The 21,734-nt window shown below is 47.9% G+C and overlaps 1 protein-coding gene across 2 annotated transcripts; it reads left to right on the top strand.

Annotated features, from left to right (window-relative positions):
- The first annotated feature begins 2,170 nt into the window (after positions 1–2,170).
- Positions 2,171–13,678, top strand: TFE3 (transcription factor binding to IGHM enhancer 3). Of its 2 annotated transcripts, XM_043571523.1 has the most exons (10): positions 2,171–2,541; positions 4,867–4,980; positions 6,063–6,357; positions 7,004–7,249; positions 7,332–7,436; positions 8,909–9,026; positions 9,388–9,444; positions 9,616–9,691; positions 11,211–11,358; positions 11,836–13,678. In XM_043571523.1, exons 1-10 carry the CDS (start codon positions 2,426–2,428, stop codon positions 12,274–12,276), a joined length of 1,716 nt encoding a protein of 571 aa, XP_043427458.1. In that variant the 5' UTR covers positions 2,171–2,425; the 3' UTR covers positions 12,277–13,678. The 2 variants fall into 2 exon arrangements, with proteins under 2 accessions (XP_043427458.1, XP_043427459.1); XM_043571524.1 differs by lacking the exon at positions 2,171–2,541 and having other exon boundaries at positions 4,868–4,980; positions 6,119–6,357.
- The last annotated feature ends 8,056 nt before the right edge of the window (positions 13,679–21,734 follow it).

The following is a 21,734-nucleotide window of genomic DNA, read 5'->3' as shown; positions in this document are numbered from 1 at the left end:
GTTCTGATGTTTTTAAAGTTTCTTTTTTGATGTTTAGGTCTTTAATCTGGAATTTTTAAAAAAGATTTTAGTTTTAAGTAATCTCTACACCCAATGTGGGGCTCGAACTCATGACCCTGAGATCAAGAGTTCGCTTCATGGACACGCTCCATGGACTGAGCCAGCCTGGCGCTCCATGGAATTATTTTTTCTGAATTGTGTAATTAGGAGTCTAATCCCTCCCCCCAAAAGACAGTCATTTCTCCTCAAACCATTTTAGTAAATTCGTCCATCTCCCTCCCAGTTACTTGAAATATCATTTTTGAAACATCATTTACTAATTCTCACAAGTATCTAGGTCGATTTTTGGACTTCTCCTGTACCACAGATCTCATTTGCTATTCCTATTCCCATATCACAATGTTTTACTTACTAATGATTTATGGTATATTTTGAATCTAGTAAGACAATGCTCCATCCTTTCTTCCTCTTTTGTAAGATTACATATTCTTACATATTCAAGGTACCACAGGAATTTTAACATCAGGTTTACAAATTCCATTTTGGAAATGTTATTGGTAATGTGTTGATTTAAAAAAAAAGTTATTCGGGGGTTACTTGGCTGGCTCAGTCCGTAGAGCATGCAACTCCTGATTTGCATGTTTTAAGAGTTTTAAGTTGTTTGTTGCAAGTTTTAAGAGTTGCAGAGTTTTAAGTTCAAGACCCAGGTTGGGTGTAGAGATTACTTAAAAATAAAATATCTTTTTGTAAATTTCTTTAATGTTTATTTTTGAGAGAGAGAGAGAGAGACAGAGCGTGAGTGGAGGAGGGGCAGAGAGCGAGGGAGACACAGAAGCTGAAGCAGGCTCCAGGCTCTGAGCTGTCAGCACAGAGCCTGAAGCGGGGCTCAAACTCACGAACTACGATATCATGATCCAAGCTGAAGTCGGACGCTTAACCAACTCAGCCACCCAGGTGCCCCTAAAAATAAAATATTTTTAAAAAGATTCATTTGGGGAAGAAGTGTCATCTTTATTATGTGGATAATGGGGTTGTGTGGAAATAAGGGTGCCAAACACAGGAATGCACAAAGCTCAGTGAAGTTCTCTGAGGTACAACGGTTGTGTAAGGTCTTGGGACGTTGGGAAGGAGGAAGGGAAGGTTGTAGGTCCAGGTGTTTTGTGAGCTGACTGTGCACCTGAAGGTGTGGGCAGGGGACCCTCCGCTGTGTACATGCCAATTTGCATGTATCTGGAACACAGAAGAGCTCAATCAAGATTTGGTGAATTAGTGCACAAATGAGTGAATCAATTAAGTTTTGGAGAGCTTATTGTCTGACAAACAACTGCTAGCACTTTTCATAAATTATCTCTAAACCTCATAACAACCCTGCCATACAGGTATTATGAACCCCAATTGACAGGCCAGGAAAGCTGAGGCTTGGCGAGGGGCAATCCCTTGCCCAAATCCAAACCCGGGTCTTTATGATTCTAGAAGTCATTCACCGAAGGTACCAGGTCTAATTTCCATCTTTCTACTCATCCATCTACCTGTCAAAGATTTATTAAAGACTTACTGTGTAGCATAACGTCCTAGTACAACAACCGCTCTAGGTGATAGAGCAGGAGCAGCATTCCAGGGAGGACCAGCTGGGCGGCTAGTTAGTGGGTACTGAAAAGGCGGGGGGTTCTGGTCCAGGGAATGTAGCTGCCAAGGCCTCATAGTTTTGGGTTTGGCTGAGGAGGCCACGGCCAGATGGAGGTTGCAGCGCGGTCTAGGGAGCAGGTATTACGAATATTGACCAAGAGGGGGCGCAGTTCTGCCGCTAGAAGCGTGGCCTGGAGACCCTCTGCACGCCTACAGGCCATCGATGCGCAGGCGCAGAGGACTCAAGGAGCGGCTTAAAAAAAAAAATCTTGCGGGGGGGGGGGGGGGGATCTTTTGAGAGGAGGGGCGTGGCTTAATAAAATTCCCTCTTGCTGATTTGCCTCTGTCTCTGAGGGCGTGGCCTAAATGCGTCCTTCTCCGAATGAGGGCTGGCCGAATCTAGTTTTCCCTCGGCGTTGGAGGCGTAGCTTAGGGCGGGCCCTAGAGGCACCCCTCTATGATTGGCCGCCTTGCTCAGAGGGGGTGGCCCGGTGAGCTGTCCATCTTCCGTGTGGTCACTTCCTGTGGAGTTTCCCCAACCCTAAGAGGAGGGGGGAGAGGACGAGGGGGAGGAGGGCGGTCGTCCGAGGTTAGGTTGGGGGGGGGGTGTTGGTCCGTTCAGGGCGGGGGATGACTCACTGCCCATCCCATCGCCCCGACGCCGCCCGCCCGCGCAGAGCTGGCTCCATGGCTTAGCGGAGGAGGCGGTGGCGAGCGGGGGGAGGGGGACTCTTATTTTGTTAGGGGGACCGGGCCGAGGCCCGACCGGCCTGGCAGGGCTCGCCCGGGGCCGGGCGTCATGTCTCATGCGGCCGAGCCAGCTCGGGACGGCGTAGAGGCCAGCGCGGAAGGCCCTCGAGCCGTGTTCGTGCTGTTGGAGGAGCGCAGGCCAGCCGACTCGGCCCAGCTGCTCAGGTGCGGGGCCGCCTGGGGCCGGTAGTGCCTACTGGGGTTCCTGGGGGCCTTATCTGGGGGGACAGCGGGAGCCCAAGACTGGGATTGGAGGCCCTCGGCCTGGGTTTGGAGGACGTCGGGGCGCCGGTCTTGGGGGGGCACCTAAGGAATCCGTCGGTGGCCTGCTTGGACTGAGGCTTAAAGAAGTCATGGAAGTGCATGAAGGGAGGCCTGTTTCCGATTTGGGGGTTTAGAGAGGAAGGTTGTGTTGTGTCCACAGCCTGGTCTAGGGTAACTGAACTTGGGGGACTGAGGCTGAATTTGGGGTCCTTCAGTCAGGCATGGATTTAAGGGGGTACTCTAGGTGAGGCATTGATTTTAAGGGACTTTTCCCCTCAGTGGCAGAGAAGGGGTCCTGGGAGACAGAAGTGCTTTCTTGGTCGCTGGTTGCTGGATGATTCCCAGTGGCTGGTTGCTGGAAGCTATGTTTAGGGGTAACATGAATCTGGAGGGATTTGGGGGTATCTCAGATATGCTACATGGGACCGGCTTCGTGAGTGTATGTGAGTGAGCAAGAGAAGGAACATTCATCAAGACTTGACCGGAATAATCACTTCACCCCTGCCCACCCACCCAGCTGGGTCAGATCCCAGGGAGAGTGGGAAAGTCCTCTTCCCACACCCCCATAGGGGCTTGAACGGGGGATAGTGAGGCTTACAGAGGCAACAGAGATGGTGCTACCTCTTAGCTCAGAGAAGAAGGCCTCAGACCTTATTTGGGAACCCAGAGGAGGGTCTCGTTCCTGCTGCCACCCACCCTAGCCTCTCAGCCAGCCTTGATCACCCCCTGCGCGCGCACGTGTGTGTGCGCGCCCGGGCTTCTGTGCTCACACGTACATTCTTTTTCTCTTCCTCTCCCAGTCTGTCTCTCAGACCCTGGAAACAATCTCGAATCTGTTCCTAGAGCTGGAATGAGCACCAATTGCACCATCCCTGCCTGGGTGGGTCCTCTGGCCTCTTCCCATCCTCACCTCCATCAGCAGGCTTGTAAGCCCCAGCCCTCTCTGTCCACACCCTGCCCACCCCAGTGTCCCATCTCTTCCAACTTCTGTGCAATGGGTGTGTGAGCATGAGATAGGGCTTTGCCTGCTTTCTTCCTAGGATTGTGCTGAGCTCAGCGGCTCCCCGAGCTTCCTCTTCCCGACTTCCTGGGTGGTTTTAGGTCCCCATCTGAGGGTGAGGAAAGGAAGGAAGACAGATCCTTGGGGAGGGGAGAGAATTCTTGTCAAGTGAAGTCACCCACAATCTCAGAATTTTAAATCTTTGACTCAATTCGGGATTGAGTCATATCCAAACATATGCATGTTTCGGCATATCCAAACACGTGCATGTCAATGCCCCCTACACACTAGGGTCTTGCACCCAGCATGCAGGGCTGAGCAGGAGCCTTTGCATCTGATAGGCTTCCCTGTCTTCTGATGCCTTCATAACAATCTGGATCTTCACATTAGTGGAAATAGTTGAAAAGTAGGGGTGTACGTGGCTTCTTATTTTGTGTCAAGTGGGTGTTGGTATTAGAGGTGTGTGTGTGTGTTTTGTTCTATCCAAAAAAACAGGAGAGCGCTGGACAAGCCAAGAAAAGAATGCTTGTATAAGCGGATCATCCACCCAAATTCCTCCTCTTTTAAATCCAAATTGCTGGTATGAGGGGAGCCTTTGATATTTCCATTTTGTATTTGGGTGTGCATTGGCATCCCCTGAACTCTGGCTGAGGAGGGGGGGCACTCATTTGCAAAGTCTCAGATCCTTCCGTCAAGTGAATCATCGACCCCAGTTCTTTGTGATGCATTCAGTTTGTGTTACAATGGACTGTTATGCCGAAGGATGCCCCTACCGTGCTGTAAGCGTGTAGACAAACGTGGGCTCACATTCAGCTGTCAGGACAACAGTAGGGGGTGTGGGGGCTGGAAGAGCTGTGAATGCAAAGTCAGGACTCCTGCAAAGTGAATTGTCATTCCTAAATTCTCCATTTCTATTTTCCTCAAACCCAGGTTGTTACACATGATTGTGTTAGAGTGAGGAGTTGGGATCCTGGCACTCTTACTATTTTGAAACCTAAGGGACTGTGGGTAACAGAGCAAAAGAGAGTGGGGAGTGGAGAGGGAGGAAGACCTCAGAGTTCCTGGTGGTGGTACCCAGCAGAGTGGCCTCCTGTGAAAGGGACACTCTGTTCCCCTCTCCCTGGCATGTGACACTCTCCTCCCACTCCCCACTCTTTCTCTCTCAGAGAGGAGTGAGGTCTCTATACAACCACTGACCATCACCCTTACTTCCTTTCCACCCTCAGCCTCAACTCTTTGCTTCCGGAATCTGGGATTGTTGCTGACATCGAGTTAGAAAGCGTCCTCGATCCTGACAGTTTCTACGAGCTCAAAAGCCAACCCCTACCACCACGCTCAAGGTATGTCTCCGTTGACTCCCCTCCCAATTCCTCTGCCCCACCATCCCCTCTTGATATGCAGAGGCCCTCAGTGCCAGCCCAAGCCTTTCACCAGCCTGTATTTTCCAGACAGTAAAATTGGGGGCAAGAAACAGTGTGTCACACAGGAAAGCAGGTGGCCAAGCTAGGATTCCAGCAAGACCTCGCCTGCCTCCCCTCCACCCCACTTGCATACCCATTGATACACAAATATTGCAGCCAACCTAAGAGGCCCAGAGTCCTGGGCTGGCCAGCATTCCAGCAGCCCCCAGGTGGGCGGAGCCAGACCCACAACCCCTGCTCACCCCTTCCTCCTTTCGACAAACGCACCCACCCCAGCCCTTGAGGAACCCCTGCTGGTCTCTTCTTTCTCCAAGCTTGGATGTCTAAATGTGCTGAGTCATCTGCCTGGGCTCTAAGAGAGGGGAGGGGACCTGGAAGAGGGGCAGGAAGAGAGGATTGTGAAATCTTCGAGATTTTCAAGACCGACTAGCTCCTGAGACTAGAGGCCTAGGCAGGGGAGGACAACAGGCCTGCAGTTGCCCTTGTAGCCAGATGCCCATCACCAGGAGCTCAGGGAGCATCTTAGCCCCAAGTTGAGCTTAAGAGCCTTCTGTATCCAAATGTACTGCCACAGCCTCAATTTGGCATCCTGCTGTCCTTTAAATAGATTGAACCCTGCTCCTGGAGCCTAGCAATGGCATCTTTGCTCAGTGTTTGAAAAGGCCCAAATCCAGCCTTCACTATAAGGACTGAGGGCTAAAATTCCCCCACTAGACTGTAATCCCTGAAGGCTGGGACTGGGCTTAGTTACAGTGTCTCCCCCATCAGACAGTGACCCCTGAGGGCTGGGACTGGGCTGAGTTCTCCTATCTCTTACCCTATCAGACTGTGATCCCTGAAAGCTGTGACCAGGCTTGGTTCCTATGTCTCCCCCTCCACACCTTGGCCTCCGAAGGCAGAAAACGGGCCTAATTCCAGTGTCTACTCCATCCCATTATGATTCCTTAGACTTGGGACGAGACTTTTAGCTTACCTGTGGCCCCATATTTCCCATTCCACAGCCTCCCAATATCACTGCAAGCCACCCCAGCTACACTCTCTGCATCATCTTCTGCAGGGGGCTCCAGGACCCCTGCCATGTCGTCATCTTCTTCATCACGGGTCTTGCTGCGGCAGCAGCTAATGCGGGCCCAGGCCCAGGAGCAGGAGAGGCGTGAGCGTCGGGAACAGGCTGCAGCCTCTTCCTTCCCCAGTCCTGCACCTGCCTCTCCTGCCATCTCTGTGGTCGGCATCTCCACTGGGGGCCACACATTGGGCCGTCCTCCCCCTGCTCAGGTGCCCAGGGAGGTGCTCAAGGTAAGGTGACATACAGAGGGCCTGGGAGGGGTCTCTTAGTGACTGAGGAATGGTCCTAGTAGCTCTTGAGCAAAGTCCTAGGTGCTCTAAGGAAGGTCCCAGTTACTGTTAAAATAGGCTGTTAGCATCCCATTGTGTTTAGGGATGTGTTGTGGAGTTGTGAGGGGTCCTTGGGAGCCACAGGATGTCTTGGGGACCACGGAAGGTCGTGAGTGCCTCGAGTGGGCCCTGGGGACTATGAAGTAACCCCAGGAAGAACTTTGTAGGAAGGGCTTCATGTATGTGTGATGCATTAGAAGTTTTGCCATTGGGGTGTCTTGGGAAGCCATGTATGGTTCTCAGGTGTCTTAGGTGGTGTTAGAGACTAGGGGGGGGGGATGGTCTTGGGGACTGTGACACGGTGCTCCAGAAACTGAGGGATTCTGTCCACCATGGGTGGATCTTGGGGGCTCAGAGGGATTTCTAAAAAAAAGAGTTTGGGTCCTGGAGGAGACTTAACCAGTATTTGGGGAGGGGGTCTCAGATTCTGGGCCTGGTTTGCTGGTCTGAGCCTAGAAACAGATGACCTCTGAGGGTCAGGCTGGGGTTGAGGGTCACCCCTGTCCTACCTTGCCTCCCCCCATCCCTCCTCACCCTTATCCCACAGGTGCAGACCCATCTAGAGAACCCGACGCGTTACCACCTGCAGCAGGCACGCCGGCAGCAGGTGAAACAGTACCTGTCCACCACACTTGGCCCCAAGCTGGCTTCCCAGGCCCTCACCCCACCACCGGGGGCTGCAAGTGCCCAGCCCCTCCCTGCCCCTGAGGCTGCCCATGCTACTGGCCCCACCGGCAGTGCTCCCAACAGCCCCATGGCTCTACTCACCATCGGGTCCAGCTCAGAGAAGGAGGTAAGTGGCTGTAGACGACCTTCCTATGCTCCCCTTCCTCCAGCTTCTTCTAACACTCTTCCATATTTACTTATTCCCCTAGATTGATGATGTCATTGATGAGATCATCAGCCTGGAATCCAGTTACAACGATGAGATGCTCAGCTATCTGCCTGGAGGCACTGCAGGGCTGCAGCTCCCCAGCACGGTGAGGCCCAGGGATGGGAGGCTGGTCTGAACATCAGTGCATCCCTCTATCACTGAGACTACACCCATGCTGGCTGTGTACATAAGACCCTCGCTTTGGATTGTACTAAGATCGAGAAGGAGGCCGTATGATGAAGATAGAGCATACCAATGCCTTGGTACCTTGTGTTGGACTGCATGGAGAGGTAGACCTTGTAGATTTTGATATATGCAGGGTGGAGACTTCATGTAAATATCAGTGCATACCCAAGCACTCAAGCTTCAGTGTGGGAGGGACCAAGAAATGGAACTCTTGCAGCAATTTGAATGTACCAAAAGATTCAGGTCATTGGGACATACCCAGACCATGTAGTGATTGGAACATATCAAAAGTCATAAAACATAGGGTGGCTGAACCTTGTGATTGGAATGTACAACATCTCTTTCAGTGAACCATGCCAAGAGGCTGGGTCATTTTTAGAGAGGGGATAAAACTCTCTAGAGCAAAGGATGTACCAATAAATTGTAACATTCTGGTTCTAGAACATTCCAGAAGTCCCATAACTTGCTTTGGGACATACCAAGTGGCTGTAACTTTGTTCTAACTTACCTGAAGGACAGAGCATGTATAAAAATGGCATCAGCTTCTCAGAATTTTTTATTGATTTGGAACAGCTAAAGAATGGGACCTTATATTACATGGGTCCAGCAGACCAGCAGGGGTTTCAAGAGATGGGACTAATTCATCAAGAGGTGGGACTAATTACTTAAGGATTAGTGTGTTGCCCTAGAGTATATCCAGGAGAGTGCAAAGGAAAGAGAAAACACTGAGGCTGGGATAAAAGCAGTGAGTGCTCGTGGAGTAGTTGGATGAGAACTCCTGAGAGATCAGAACGTGTAGGAAGATACTAGAGTCAGGAGCTTGGTGCTTGACGATGTACATAAGGTGGTGCGACGTAATCATGGCAAAAGACTAGAGATAGGGCTAGAACTCTCCAGAAGGCTGGATTTTGGATGGAACATTACCATGATAATTTCCCAAGGTCTGAGGAGATTGGGTTGGAGTGTTCCAAGAATGCTGAGTTGGAATGTTCTGCTAGGAGGGGCTAGCGGATTGGAATGTTGCCTTGGAGCCATCAAAGACCTGAGAAGGGTGGTTTTCCAGCATTTCTTCTCAGAGCCAATCCCAGAGTTTGGGAGAGGGGCTTCAGAGGATGATCTGAGGTATTTGAGGACCTGCAGGGGCATGATGAACAGGCCCAGCAGGCTCAGGTCCCCTGGCAAAGCAGGGTAGGTACCCTAGATCCTGTCTTTCCTATGAGTTGCTCTGTGAAATTCCCTTGAAGGAGAAGGAAAGGTTCCCCATGCTGAGTCAGCCAGCCCTTGCATTAGATTGTCTCTGGAGTATGCGGAGGGTTGGGAGCCTGGCTCTGAGAAGGGGCCAAGCCTGGGGGCTGGTCCCAACCGTCATTTCTCTGCCCTCCCTGCCCCCAGCTGCCTGTGTCAGGGAATCTGCTTGATGTGTACAGCAGTCAGGGCGTGGCCACGCCTGCCATCACCGTCAGCAACTCCTGCCCTGCTGAGCTGCCCAACATCAAACGGGAGATCTCTGGTAAGGGCCAGGGTCTTGGCCCTTTGCGCCCATGCCATACCCCGGGGTGAGCCCCATATCAACCAGGTGGGCCTGATGCTGGGGGAAGGGCTCTAAGCAGACAGAAACGGGCTGTTTGCCCTCTTTTTCCACGTGGACCCTGGACTTGCTTTTGCCCCATTTCCTCTTGTCTTGGGTTTTAACAAATGACCTATCACCCAGGCTTCTTAAAAAAAAAAAATCATAAAAGTGGCACTTTTTAAAAAAGTCATTTCCCTGCCTGCGCCCACCAAATCCTACCCGCCCCCACCCCGGCAGCTGCACTTGCTGCCCTCTTTCTCTCCTGTGTGCAGAGGCCCTGACTACTCCCACTCTCTTCCAGAGACAGAGGCCAAGGCCCTTTTGAAGGAACGACAGAAAAAAGACAATCACAACCTAAGTGAGTGCATGTATATGCCCCTGCCAGCGTGCTGTGCCGCCCTGCCTTAATCCACACCCTGGCCTTCCTTGGTGGACCTCTCCCTGTAAGCCTCTCCCAACCCCCCAAATCCTCCTCTTCCCTCTTCAGCCCATTGACAACTTTCCTGCTCTTCTCCCCCCACCCCCAAAGTTGAGCGTCGCCGGCGATTCAACATTAACGACAGGATCAAGGAGCTGGGCACCCTTATCCCCAAGTCCAGTGACCCGTGAGTCTGGGCCTTAGGGGAGCTGGAGGCTGGCGGGAAGTGGGACAAGGGCCCCATTCCCCTAAAGTTCTTCCTGGGGCGTAACCTTCCAGCATTTCTGCTCCTGGCTGTCTCCCACCTAGCCTTCATCACCCTGAACAGGATTGATACTCCTCATTGTCATCAACCTAAAATTTTAGATGCATGACATTGTAGTCTGTGTGCCTCCTCTGGTCCCCGTAGGACATAGGCACTTAGTTCCTTCTTTTTTTAAAATTTTTAATTTTATTATTATTATTTTTTGAGAGAGAGAGGGCACAAGTGAGCAAGTGGCAGAGAGAGTGGGAGAGAGAGAATCCCACGAAGGGCAGAGAGAGAAGCGGAGCTCACCCAAAGCAGGGCTCGAACTCACCCCATGCAGGGCTCAAATTCACAAACCGGTGAGATCATGACCTGAGCCAAAGTCTAGTGCTTAACCAACTGAGCCACCCAGGTACCCCTAGGCACTTAGTTTCTTGTTCACTTAGTGCTTCCTATATTCATTCAAGAAATGTATTGAGCTTCTTTGTATCAGAGACCATGCTAGGCCGTGAGGGTACCAGAGGCACAAAACAGACAAAAATCCCTGATGTGGAACTGATATTTTAGTGGAGGCAGACAGACCACAAACAAGATAAATAACTAAAGTCTGAGTGATTATTATGAGTGTTGTGGAGAAAATTAAAGAATAGAAGATGGAGGGAGGGCACCTGGCTGGCTCAGTCAGTAGAGCATGCAACTCTTGATCTCAGGGTCATGAGTTCAAGCCCTACATTGGGCACAGACCTTACTTTAAAAAAAAAAAAGAATAGGGGCACCTCAGTGGCTCAGTTGCTTAAGCGTCTGACTTTGGCTCAGGTCATGATCTCACCGTTTGTGGGTTCGAGCCCCGCATTGGACTCCATGCTGACAGTTCGGAGCCTGCTTGGGATTCTTGCTTTATCTCTCTGACCCTCCCCAACTCATGGTTTTTCTCTCTCTCTCAAAATAAATAAACTAAAAAAAAAAAGAACATGGGGGAATGTTGGCAAGGGTTACAACTTGGGGTGAGGAGGGTGGGCACAGGGCAGGCCTTGAACTGACAAGGAAACATTTGAATAAAGATCCTAAGGAGGTAAAGTAGGAGCCATCTGAGTGTCTTGGAAAGAGTGTTTGAGGCAGAGGGCAGAGCTGGGCTGGAGCCCCTGAGGTGGGAGTGGTTTTCTGAGTTCTAGGAGCATTAAGAAGCCTGTGTAGCTGTAGTGACAGGAATCCAAGGGATATAGGCAAGAAGCAGTGAGGGATCAGGTCAGAGAGGGCCTCCTGGGTTCATGGTGTGATGGGGCACCATTGGAATGTTCCAGGCAGGGAGTTTCCATCTGAGCATTGTATACCCTTGATGTATACCCCCCCTTTCAGATCTAGGCCTACAGCGGGGTGCTCTGCCTAGTGCAATTCCCCCTCAGCTCCCGAGACCCCGTCTGCAACCCCCCCCTTCTTTCTTCCCCCTTGGGCCCTACAGGGAGATGCGCTGGAACAAGGGCACCATCCTGAAAGCCTCTGTGGATTATATCCGCAAGTTGCAGAAGGAACAGCAACGCTCTAAAGACCTGGAGAGCCGGCAGCGATCCCTGGAGCAAACCAACCGCAGCCTGCAGCTCCGAATTCAGGTTTGGGAGGACAAAGCAGTGGCAGAGATTGGGGTGGGGGGGGTGCTTCCTGCAGGCAGAGGCAGAGGAAGAACCGGCCAGGATTTTCCTGGCATGTTTGGGGGATCCCCGGGCTTCCCGATTCACATGATGGTGATGATAAATAGGAATCATAACATTAACAAGAACAATGATGGGGATTGGCTAATGTCTATAGTGTTTATCTTCAGCCATGCACTGTGAGGAGAGCCTTATCTCCACTTACTAAGTTGGTCCTCCCAACAGTTCTATGAAGCAGGGACCATTGTTGTACTCATTTTACAGATTGGGACTCTGAGGCTCAGAGAGGTTAAGCAACATGCCTAAAGTTACACAGCTAGTGAGTGGCAGAGGCTGATTTCGAACCCAGGCAGCCTGCCCTTTTCACCATTAAACTCCTCTGCCTCTGAGGAACTGTGAACCCCATCTTACCCCACCCCCACCCCCTACTTTTTGCAGGAGCTAGAATTGCAGGCACAGATCCATGGTCTGCCAGTACCTCCCACCCCAGGGCTGCTCTCCCTGGCCACAACTTCTGCCTCTGACAGCCTCAAACCAGAGCAGCTGGACGTTGAGGAGGAGGGCAGGCCAGGCACAGCAACATTTCATGCAGCTGGGGGCTCTGCCCAGAGTGCTCCCCATCAGCAGCCCCCAGCGCCACCCTCGGATGCCCTTCTGGACCTGCATTTTCCCAGTGACCACCTGGGGGATCTGGGGGACCCCTTCCATCTAGGGCTGGAGGACATTCTGATGGAGGAGGAGGAGGGGGTGGTGGGAGGACTGTCTGGTGCCCTGTCCCCTCTGCGGGCTGCCTCCGACCCCCTGCTCTCATCGGTATCCCCCGCTGTCTCCAAGGCCAGCAGTCGCCGCAGCAGCTTCAGCATGGAGGAGGAGTCCTGATCAGGCCTCACCCCTCCCCTGGGACTTCCCCACCCAGGAAAGGAGGACAGGCGTCAGGGTGAGGCCCCGCCTTTTCCCCCACCCTCCCAAGAGACTGCCCTGCCCAGGTGTTCTGGGGGAAGAGAAGAGATGAGGCCCCACCCCTGTAACCAGGCAAGGAGGAGGAGTCAGATTAGGCCCCGCCCCCTCCCCACAATACCAGCTGGTAAGGTATTTAAGCCATGGAGAAGGTGGTAACATCAGGGCCTGTCACCTGGAGGTCACAGCCTCACCTGCACCCCATGGGACCCACCCTTGCCCAGGTGAGAGAAGAAGACAGGATGAGCTGGGCCCCTGAGACTTGGGGACTTTCCTAGCCAGGTCTCCAGGGATAAGGAGGTATCAAGATACTGGTCTATCCCCTCTCTTGGAACCACTAGTCTAGTCCACCATGGCAAGGAAGAGGGGTCAAAATAATAGAGGTCCCACCTAGGGGGTTTAAGCCCTGCCTCTTTCCCATTCTCCCTACCCTGTCCAGCCAAGGAACAGAAGTGAGAATGAGAGCCCCTTCACCTGGGAGCTCAGTCCTGGCCTTCTAGCAATGTAGGAGCCAGGCCCCTTCCCTTCCCTATAGGATCAGCCCAGCGCAGGTATTTCAGGCATGGAGGAGGCCTTAAGATCAGGCTACCATGTGGAAATCACAGACCTTGTCCCTTAGCAACATCCCATCCAAGCATTCCACGCTGCAGGGGGGAGTGGCACTTAAGCTCCCCAGCCTTAACCTGGGACCAAGGGGACCTAACCTAGGAGGGCTCTGAGCCGACCTTGCCCTTGGAGAAGGGGACAAATCTTCAAATCTTGTGGGCCAACATTCCAGACCTAGGTCAGGAGTGAGAATTAGACCCTCAACTTTGGGCAGAGTCCTGCCTCCTTCCTTGAAGGGCAGTTTGGGGAAGTGATAGGGATTAGGGGGTACCAAGTACAGGTTCCCAGAACCAGCACCCCAGCATTCTGACATTTTGTATAGGAACAGGAGGAAGGAAGGGGCCTTTGTGGGGAGTTCTTGAGTCCAGGAAAAAGTGGAAGCCTGCCCTAACAAAGTAGAGGCTTGGAGGGAGGATTGCAAAAGCATATGTACCCCTCTTTTGTTTATCTGATTTTTTTATTGACCCTCCACTCAGAAGCTAGGCCACCTCCAACCTCCAGCCTCCACTCAGTTCTCCATTTGGAGGAGTCCTCCCCATTTCAGAGTTATTAAGAGACACTCCCTGCCCATCCCCATCCTTCCTACCACATACACCCAAGGTTGTCAGCTTTGGGTCCTTGGGGTCGAGCCCCAAGGAGGGTGTGCTAAGGGGTCTGTAGGTTTGTGATTAAAATAATAAATGCTAGGCGTGTTTGATGCGCTTTTAACTTTGGCAAAGTGTCTCCTGTCCTTGCTTTTGACTATACAGTGAGCATGGTCCATGTTGGCCAGGAAGAAGAAGGGTTCTTTGAAAAAAAAACAATTTAAGTGAGATGGGCACAAGAATTTAGATAGAGGGGCTTGAGGAAAACCCTGTAAGAAAAAGCAGTCAGTCCTTAACTATCTGCCAGGTACACTCCTATTACAAGTGTTACACCTAATTTTTTTTATAAATGTTTATATCTGAGAGACAGAGACAGAACGCGATTGGAGGAGGGGCAGAGAGAGAAGAACTGAAGTGGGCTCTGTGCTGACAGCAGAGCCCGATGCATGGCTTGAAATCACGAGCTGTAAGATCATGACCTGAGCCAAAGTCAGAGGCTTAACCGACTGAGCCACCCAGGCGCCCCCGCCTAATTTTTTAATCTGAGGAATATTTATCAAGATAGTGCTGATTCTTATTCCCATTTCACGTTTGAAGAAACTGAGGGCCAGAATTTAACTATCTGAAGATATACCTGTAAATGGATTAAGAGCTAAATGGTAAAGTTAGATCTGGCTTGAAGAATTTCGCTGAGGGCAGAGGAGGCAAAGATTTTCTTGCACGTTCACTTTTGAAACCAACAAGGAAGTGTAGGAGGCTATCTCCTGGCAGACAGTAGAGGTATGCCAGATGGTTGAAAGGGCAAAAAACAAAAACCATGAAGGTAGGGGAACAGGCAAGCAATTCAATTTTGGAACAAATGTTGACATTTGTGTGTGTGGGGGGATTTAAATGGAGGTAAACAAACACAAGTATCTTCTTGAAGGCTGAGGAAAATATTAGTTTTGGCATTCTGCCACCAAACTCTGATTTCCCAGGGCAGGCATCAGGCCTGCCCTGCGTCTCCCCTAGCAGATTATAACCACCACACTGGCTACTCCTTTATATCCTATCACACTGACCCTTACGGCCTGGTTGCTGAGTCTCTTCCTCCAGACTGGAGGCTCTCAGATACCTTTTTTTTACTTTTTTCTCCTTGAATCTACCATGTTCTCTTTTGAATTTTGTAAACATGACCTGTAACACCCAGATGTGTTTTTTTTTTCAAAGTTTGTGTTCTGATATCATTTCAGATTTACAGAAGAGTTGCAGACATTAATGTTCCCATACCCATCACCCAGCTCTCCCTAATGTAAATATCTTACATAACCATGGCATGTTTATCAATTTTAAGAAAATAACGGCGCAGTACCGGGAACTCCACAGACTTTATTTGGATTTGACTTTTTACCGTGATTTTTTTTTTTTTTTCTGTTCTAGGATCCAAGTAAGGAAACTCCATTTGTTATCTCTTCCTGTGTAGCCAGTTACCACGATCTCGGTGGCTTAAAAACAATGCACACTCTTTTTCTCCCAGTTTTTACGGGTCATGAATCCAGGTTGTTAGCTGGGTCCTCTACTCCAGTGGCTCCCGCAAGGATACAAGCAAGGAGGGTGTTGGGCAGGATCAGGTTCTCTGTGTAGCCTGTTGAACCGAGGGCCTCAGTTCCTTGCTGGCGGTCAGCATGCCTTGTGTTCCTTTCCTTCCATGAGGCAGCTCACAACATAGTAGTTTGCTTTGTCAAAGCCAGCAAGAGAGCCAACTAGCAAAATGGAAGTTACTGTGTCTTGTCATTTAATCACTGGAAGTGACATCTCAAAGGTGAGGCATTTTGTTGGTTAGGATCAAGTTACTCAAGGGGAGGGGAGTACAAAAGACCAGGAATATCCATAGGCAGGGACCCCTGAGGAGCCATCTCCCCAGCTCCCTGTCACAGATACCATGTTGCCTTTAGCCATCATGTCTTGGTTTCCTCTGACAGTTTCTCAGTCTGTCCACTGAGAAGGCCTAGACACTACTAATGAGCATCTCTAGCACCCAGATCTTGGTTTCTAAATGCCATTCTCTAGTAAAAGGAACCAGGATCATTGGAGAAATGGCTGGTTTTAAAGGCCAGAATGGGGAAAATAAAAGATGATTCTGGAACATCATATAGTCCCAGAAAGTAAGGAAGTATCCCCCCCCCCAAAATGGGAACATGTCTTAAGGATATAATAGCCAACCTGAAAGCTCACAATGGCCAAATCTGGAACAACTTGAGCAACAAAAAAATAATGATAATGTTAGTTTATAGTGCTCCCAAATTAAATATCAATAATTCTGTAGTTATATAAATAAGTGGTATGACTGAATAAGTAAATAAATGCTGGAGACTGGACAACTCTTCCATGCATAAGAATTCTGAATAACAGGGGTGCTTGGGTGGCACAATCGGTTAAGCCAACCGACTTTTTTTTTTCAATGTATGAAATTTATTTTCAAATTGGTTTCCATACAACACCCAGTGCTCATCCCAAAAGATGCCCTCCTCAATACCCATCACCCACCCTCCCCTCCCTCCCACCCCCCATCAACCCTCAGTTTGTTCTCAGTTTTTAAGAGTCTCTTATGCTTTGTAAGCCAGCCGACTCTTGATTTCAGCTCAGGTCATGATCTCATGGTTCATGGGATCAAGCCCCGTGTTGGGTTCTGTGCTGACAATGTGGAGCATGCTTGGGATTATTTCTCTCTCTCTCTCTCTCTCTCTCTCTCTGCCCCCCCCCCCGTCGGTGTCTCTCAAAATAAATACACATTTAAAAAATAATTCTAAATAATAAATAGAGAAGGAATAAGGGAAATATAAAATTACCATTAAAATATCAGTCTTAATTGCTGCAGACCTAATCCACTAAATGCTAAAATTAGTGGGCAAAACTTTAAGGTGAAGAAAAAGAAATGTGTCAAGTATAATAAATTTTTTTAATTATGGGGCGACTGGGTGGCTCAGTTGGTTAAGCGTCCGACTTCAGCTCAGGTCATGATCTTGCGGTTCGTGGGTTCGAGCCCTGCATCGTGCTCTGTGTTGACAGCTCAGAGCCTGGAGCCTGCCTCAGATTCTGTTTCTCCCTTTCTCTCTGCCCCTCCCCCCACTCGTGCTCTCTCGCGAGCTCTCTCTCTCTCTCTCTCAAGAATAAATAAAAACATTACAAAAATTTTTTGTTCAATAAAAATTTTAAAACTTTAAGGTGAACACCATAGTTGCACAGCCTTAAAGTATCACCTCCAAAATATTCAATATTTGATTCCCCACTGCCAGGACTTGGAGCTTAATTCCCTTCCTCTTGAATACAAGCTGGACTCAGTCACTTGCTCCTAATGACAAGAGTACAGAAAGTGAAAAATAGTAACTTCGCCATGGAGAAACCTGGCAGACACCGCCTTAACCAAGAGATGAGTTAACATCACTGGTTATATGACACTTTGCTGTCATGTACCCCCTGATGCGATGCAGTGAGAAGGGCATTTCACTTTCTTTGTATTCTTCCTCAAAACACCATAACCCCTGTGTAATCACGAGAAAAGAGCAGAGAAAACCAAATCAGGGGACATCCTGCAAAATATTTTACCCATATTCTTCAAGTGTCAAGATCAATAAGATAAGGAAAGACTGGTTGTATATTTAAGCAAACAGTTATTTTCGTCTCCATCTGTCAATGCTGGCTTTTTATTTGGGGGGGATCCCTGAGACCAAAGCTGGTATCATTCTACAGATATGTTTATCAAGGCTCTCTGGTGTCCTCTGCTCCACTGGATGGAATGTGATGGCCAGGAGAAGCAAAGCTTGCAGTGAGCCTGGACTGTATCTTCTTTCCACCTGGGTCATTTTCAGGACCTGCCTGTAGGGACATAGAGTGTAGGGAGAGGACAGCAATATAGCTGAGATGGGGGGCTGGGACAGACCAGATTGCGGGAATGCTGGGATTTCACTCTACTGGAGAGAAAGGAGGTTTTTAGAGGCCAACTTCCCAAAAATCACCAGAGGCATTGCTGTAGGTTTGCGGCCAAATACTAGGCTGTGCAGGCTTATAGTGAGACACTGGGAGGCCAAGCAGAGATCAGTCCTGGGATTCCATGAGCTGAATGGATGCTTGCACAGTTCTGGGAGACACAGGTCTTTTGACCAGCCTGAGTGGAGAGTCCTCATCCAATACCTCAAACAAGAAACAAACACCCCAGAAGGACCATGCCTTAACAGTAAGCCACTTCAGCTAGACCTAGCAAGAGTAAGGGTTACTGTAGATCCTCTCTAAAATATCCTTAAAACCTGTCTCAAGAGGATCAAACTGGAGTGCCCAACTGGCTCAGTCAGTAGAGCATGCAACTCTTGATCTCAGGGTCCTAAGTTCAAGCCCCACATCTAGCATAGAGTTTACTTAAAAAAAAAAAAAGGAGGATCAAGCTGAATTGTGGAATTTATACTGCAAGAAGATATAATATACATAACAATGACACAAAGGACAAGGCTTGGGAAAAGAAACTATACTATTGCAGGGGTTTTGCATCTCATGTGAAATGGTACAATGTTAAATTTCATTTGCATCATAAGGATGCATTTTGTAATCACCAAGGTCACCTCTAAAGAAAATAATGAAAACATGCACAGGTGACAAGCCAATAGAAGAATAACAATTGAGGGGCACCTGGGTGGCTCAGTTGGTTGAGCATTCAACTCTTGATTTCAGCTCAGGTCATGATGCCAGGGTCGTGGGATGGAGCCCTGTGTCAGGCTCCACGCTGAGAATGGAGCCTGCTTGAGATTCTCCCTCTCTCCCTCTGCCCCTTTCCCCTGCTCCCACCCTCTCTTTCTAAATTTTAAAAAATAAAATAACAATTGAATATTAAAATATATTTTAACTCAAAAGAAGGTGGGAAAGGAGGAACGGAGGATCAAAACCCAGAAGGAACAAATAGAAAACATATCATAGAACTTAATCTGACCATATCAATAACTCCATAGAGTGTAAATGACTAAAAACCCACGTTAAAGGCAAGGATTTTAAGACCAGAAAGAAAAAAAAAAAAAAACAGACAGACCCAACCGGAGCTAGGATTAAGATAAGGCAAGTGAGGCACTTGCCTTGGGTGCAAAATTTAAAGGGATGTCAAAAAACTCAGCAATCAAGATAAAAAAAACATTGTTTTTTTTTTTTAAATTTTAATTCCAGTACAGTTAACATAGAGATAACTAACATTTTACTGCAATATTGAGAAAAAATAAAACCTCTACTACAAAGCTGTAATCATCAAGACAGTATGGTATTGGCACAAAAACACATAGACCAATGGAATAGAATAGAGAACCCAGAATTGGACGCACGAATGTATGGCAAACTAATCTTTGACAAAGCAGGAAACAGCATCCAATGGAAGAAAGAGAGTCTCTTTAGCAAATGGTGCTGGGAGAACTGGACAGCAACATGCAGAAGAATGAAACTAGACCACTTTCTTACACCATTCACAAAAATAAACTCAAAATAGATGAAGGACCTGAATGTGAGACAGGAAACCATCAAAACTCTAGAGGAGAAAGCAGGAAAAAACCTCTTTGACCTCAGCCACAGCAATTTCTTACTTGACACATATCCAAAGGCAAGGGAATTAAAAGCAAAAATGAACTATTGGGACCTCATCAAGATAAAAAGCTTCTGCACTGCAAAGGAAACAATCAACAAAACTAAAAGGCAACCAACGGAATGGGAAAAGATATTTGCAAATGACATATCGGATAAAGGGCTAGTATCTAAAATCTATAAAGAACTCACCAAACTCCACACCCAAAAACCAAATAATACAGTGAAGAAATGGGCAGAAAACATGAATAAACACTTTTCCAAAGAAGACATCCAGATGGCCAACAGGCACATGAAAAGATGCTCAACATCACTAATGATCAGGGAAATACAAATCAAAACCACGCTGAGATACAACCTCACGCTGGTCAGAGTGGCTAAAATGAACAAATCAGGAGACTATAGATGCTGGCGAGCATGTGGAGAAATGGGAACCCTCTTGCACTGCTGGTGGGAATGCAAACTGGTGCAGCCGCTCTGGAAAACAGTGTGGAGGTTCCTCAAAAAATTAAAAATAGAACTACCCTATGACCCAGCAATAGCACTGCTAAGAATTTACCCTAGGGATACAGGAGTGCTGATGCATAGGGGCACTTGTACCCCAATGTTTATAGCAACACTTTCAACAATAGCCAAATTATGGAAACAGCCTAAATGTCCATCAACTGACGAATGGATAAAGAAGATGTGGTTTATATATACAATGGAATACTACTTGGCAATGAGAAGAAATGAAATATGGCCATTTGCAGCAACATGGATGGAACTGGAGGGTATTATGCTAAGTGAAATAAGTCAGGCAGAGAAAGACAAATACCATATGTTTTCACTCATAGGTGGATTTTGAGAAACTTAACAGAAGACCATGGGGGAGGGGAAGGGGGGAAAGTTACAGAGAGAGAGGGAGGCAAACCATAAGAGACTCAAATACTGAAAACAAACTGAGGGGGAGTGGGGGAGAGGGGAAAGTGGGTGATGGGCATTGAGGAGGGCACCTGTTGGGATGAGCACTGGGTGACATATGGAAACCAATTTGACAACAAATTATATTTTTAAAAAGTTAAAACTATTTCAAAGAAATCCATGATGCACACAACATCAAAATTTTACATCAAGACAGGATTCCAGGGGCACCTGGGTGGCTCAGTTGGTTAAGCGTCCAACTCTTCATTTTGGCTCGGGTCATGATCTCATGGTTCGTGAGTTCATGACCCCCGCATCAGGCTCCATTCTGGCAGTGTGGAATTTGTTTGGAATTCTCTCTCTCTTTGCCCTTCCCCCTCCTCTCTGAAAATAAATAAATAAACTTTTAAAAAAGGACAGGATTCCACCCTGCACTTTGCACTACCCCGGGAATCATGTAACATGGGTGGGGTCAGGCTTAATGACATACAAAAAAAAAAATCTCTGAAAAACTGGTGGTTGCTAGAGGGGAAGGGTTGGGAGAAATAGACAAAATAGCTGAAGGGTATTAAGAGGTAGAAATTTCTAGTTATAAAATAAGTCACAGGGATAAAAAGTATAGCATAGGAAATATAATCAATAATATTATAACATATGGTGGGAGCGCCTGGCTGGCTCAGTCAGTGGAGCATCCATCCCATCCGACTCTTGATCTCGGGGTGGTGAGTTCAAGCCCCGCACTGGGCTCTCTGCTGTGAGCACAGAGCCCACTTGAGATCCTATGTCCCCCTTCTTTGCACCCCCCCATTCACTCTCTCTCTCTCTGAAAAATAAACATTAAAAAAACACAGATAGTTTGCTTTGCTCTTATTAAATTCTTTTCTAAAAAATTACTTTTAAATAGTTGTTTCTCACCAAATTTGTCTGAAAATCTGGTACATAGTTTTCTGCTGTTTGTAATGGTTGATTTTTGTGGTTTTGGTATAAATTTTTATGCATACCAATCTTATATTAAATATTATAATTTATATGATCTTAAGATATATATTAAGGAAATATTACATATATTTACTATAAATATTGTGTTAGTAAAAATATATTTTAAATTATTTTAAAATTATTTTAACATTTATTTTCTGAGAAACAGAGAGACATAGCGTGAGCAGAAGAGGGGAAGAGAAAGAGGGAGTCACAGATTCCAAAGCAGGCCCCAGGCTCTGAGCTGTCAGCACAGAGCCAGACGCAGGGCTCGAACTCACAAACTACATGATCATGACCTGAGCCAAAGTCAGACATTAAACTGACTGAACCACCCAAGTGCCCTGAATATATTTTAAATTAATACCAAGAATTTTCAAAGACAAATATGGCATCTAAAAAGCCAAGTGGTGCAATGTTCAGAAAAAGAAAAATATGTTAAGAAATGAATCAAAATTACAGAAAGTAGTTATAGTTTTTGCTATAAGACCTAATATCTCAGCTACTGAAAATGACTTTTTAATTTTAATTTTTTCCAGCTTTATTTATGTGTAATTAACATATAACACTGGGTATCTTTAAGGCATACAACATGATTATTTCATGTATGTATATATTGTGAAATGATTTGTGAATTGAACTACCATATGGGATATTCTTTTTTTTTTAAATATTTATTTAAGTAATCTCTACACCCAACTTGGGGCTCAAACTCACAAC

The sequence above is a fragment of the Prionailurus bengalensis genome, chromosome X (genome assembly GCF_016509475.1).
Source record: "Prionailurus bengalensis isolate Pbe53 chromosome X, Fcat_Pben_1.1_paternal_pri, whole genome shotgun sequence".
Taxonomy (NCBI): Eukaryota; Metazoa; Chordata; class Mammalia; order Carnivora; family Felidae; genus Prionailurus; species Prionailurus bengalensis.
This window is presented reverse-complemented; position numbering and strand designations above follow the sequence as displayed.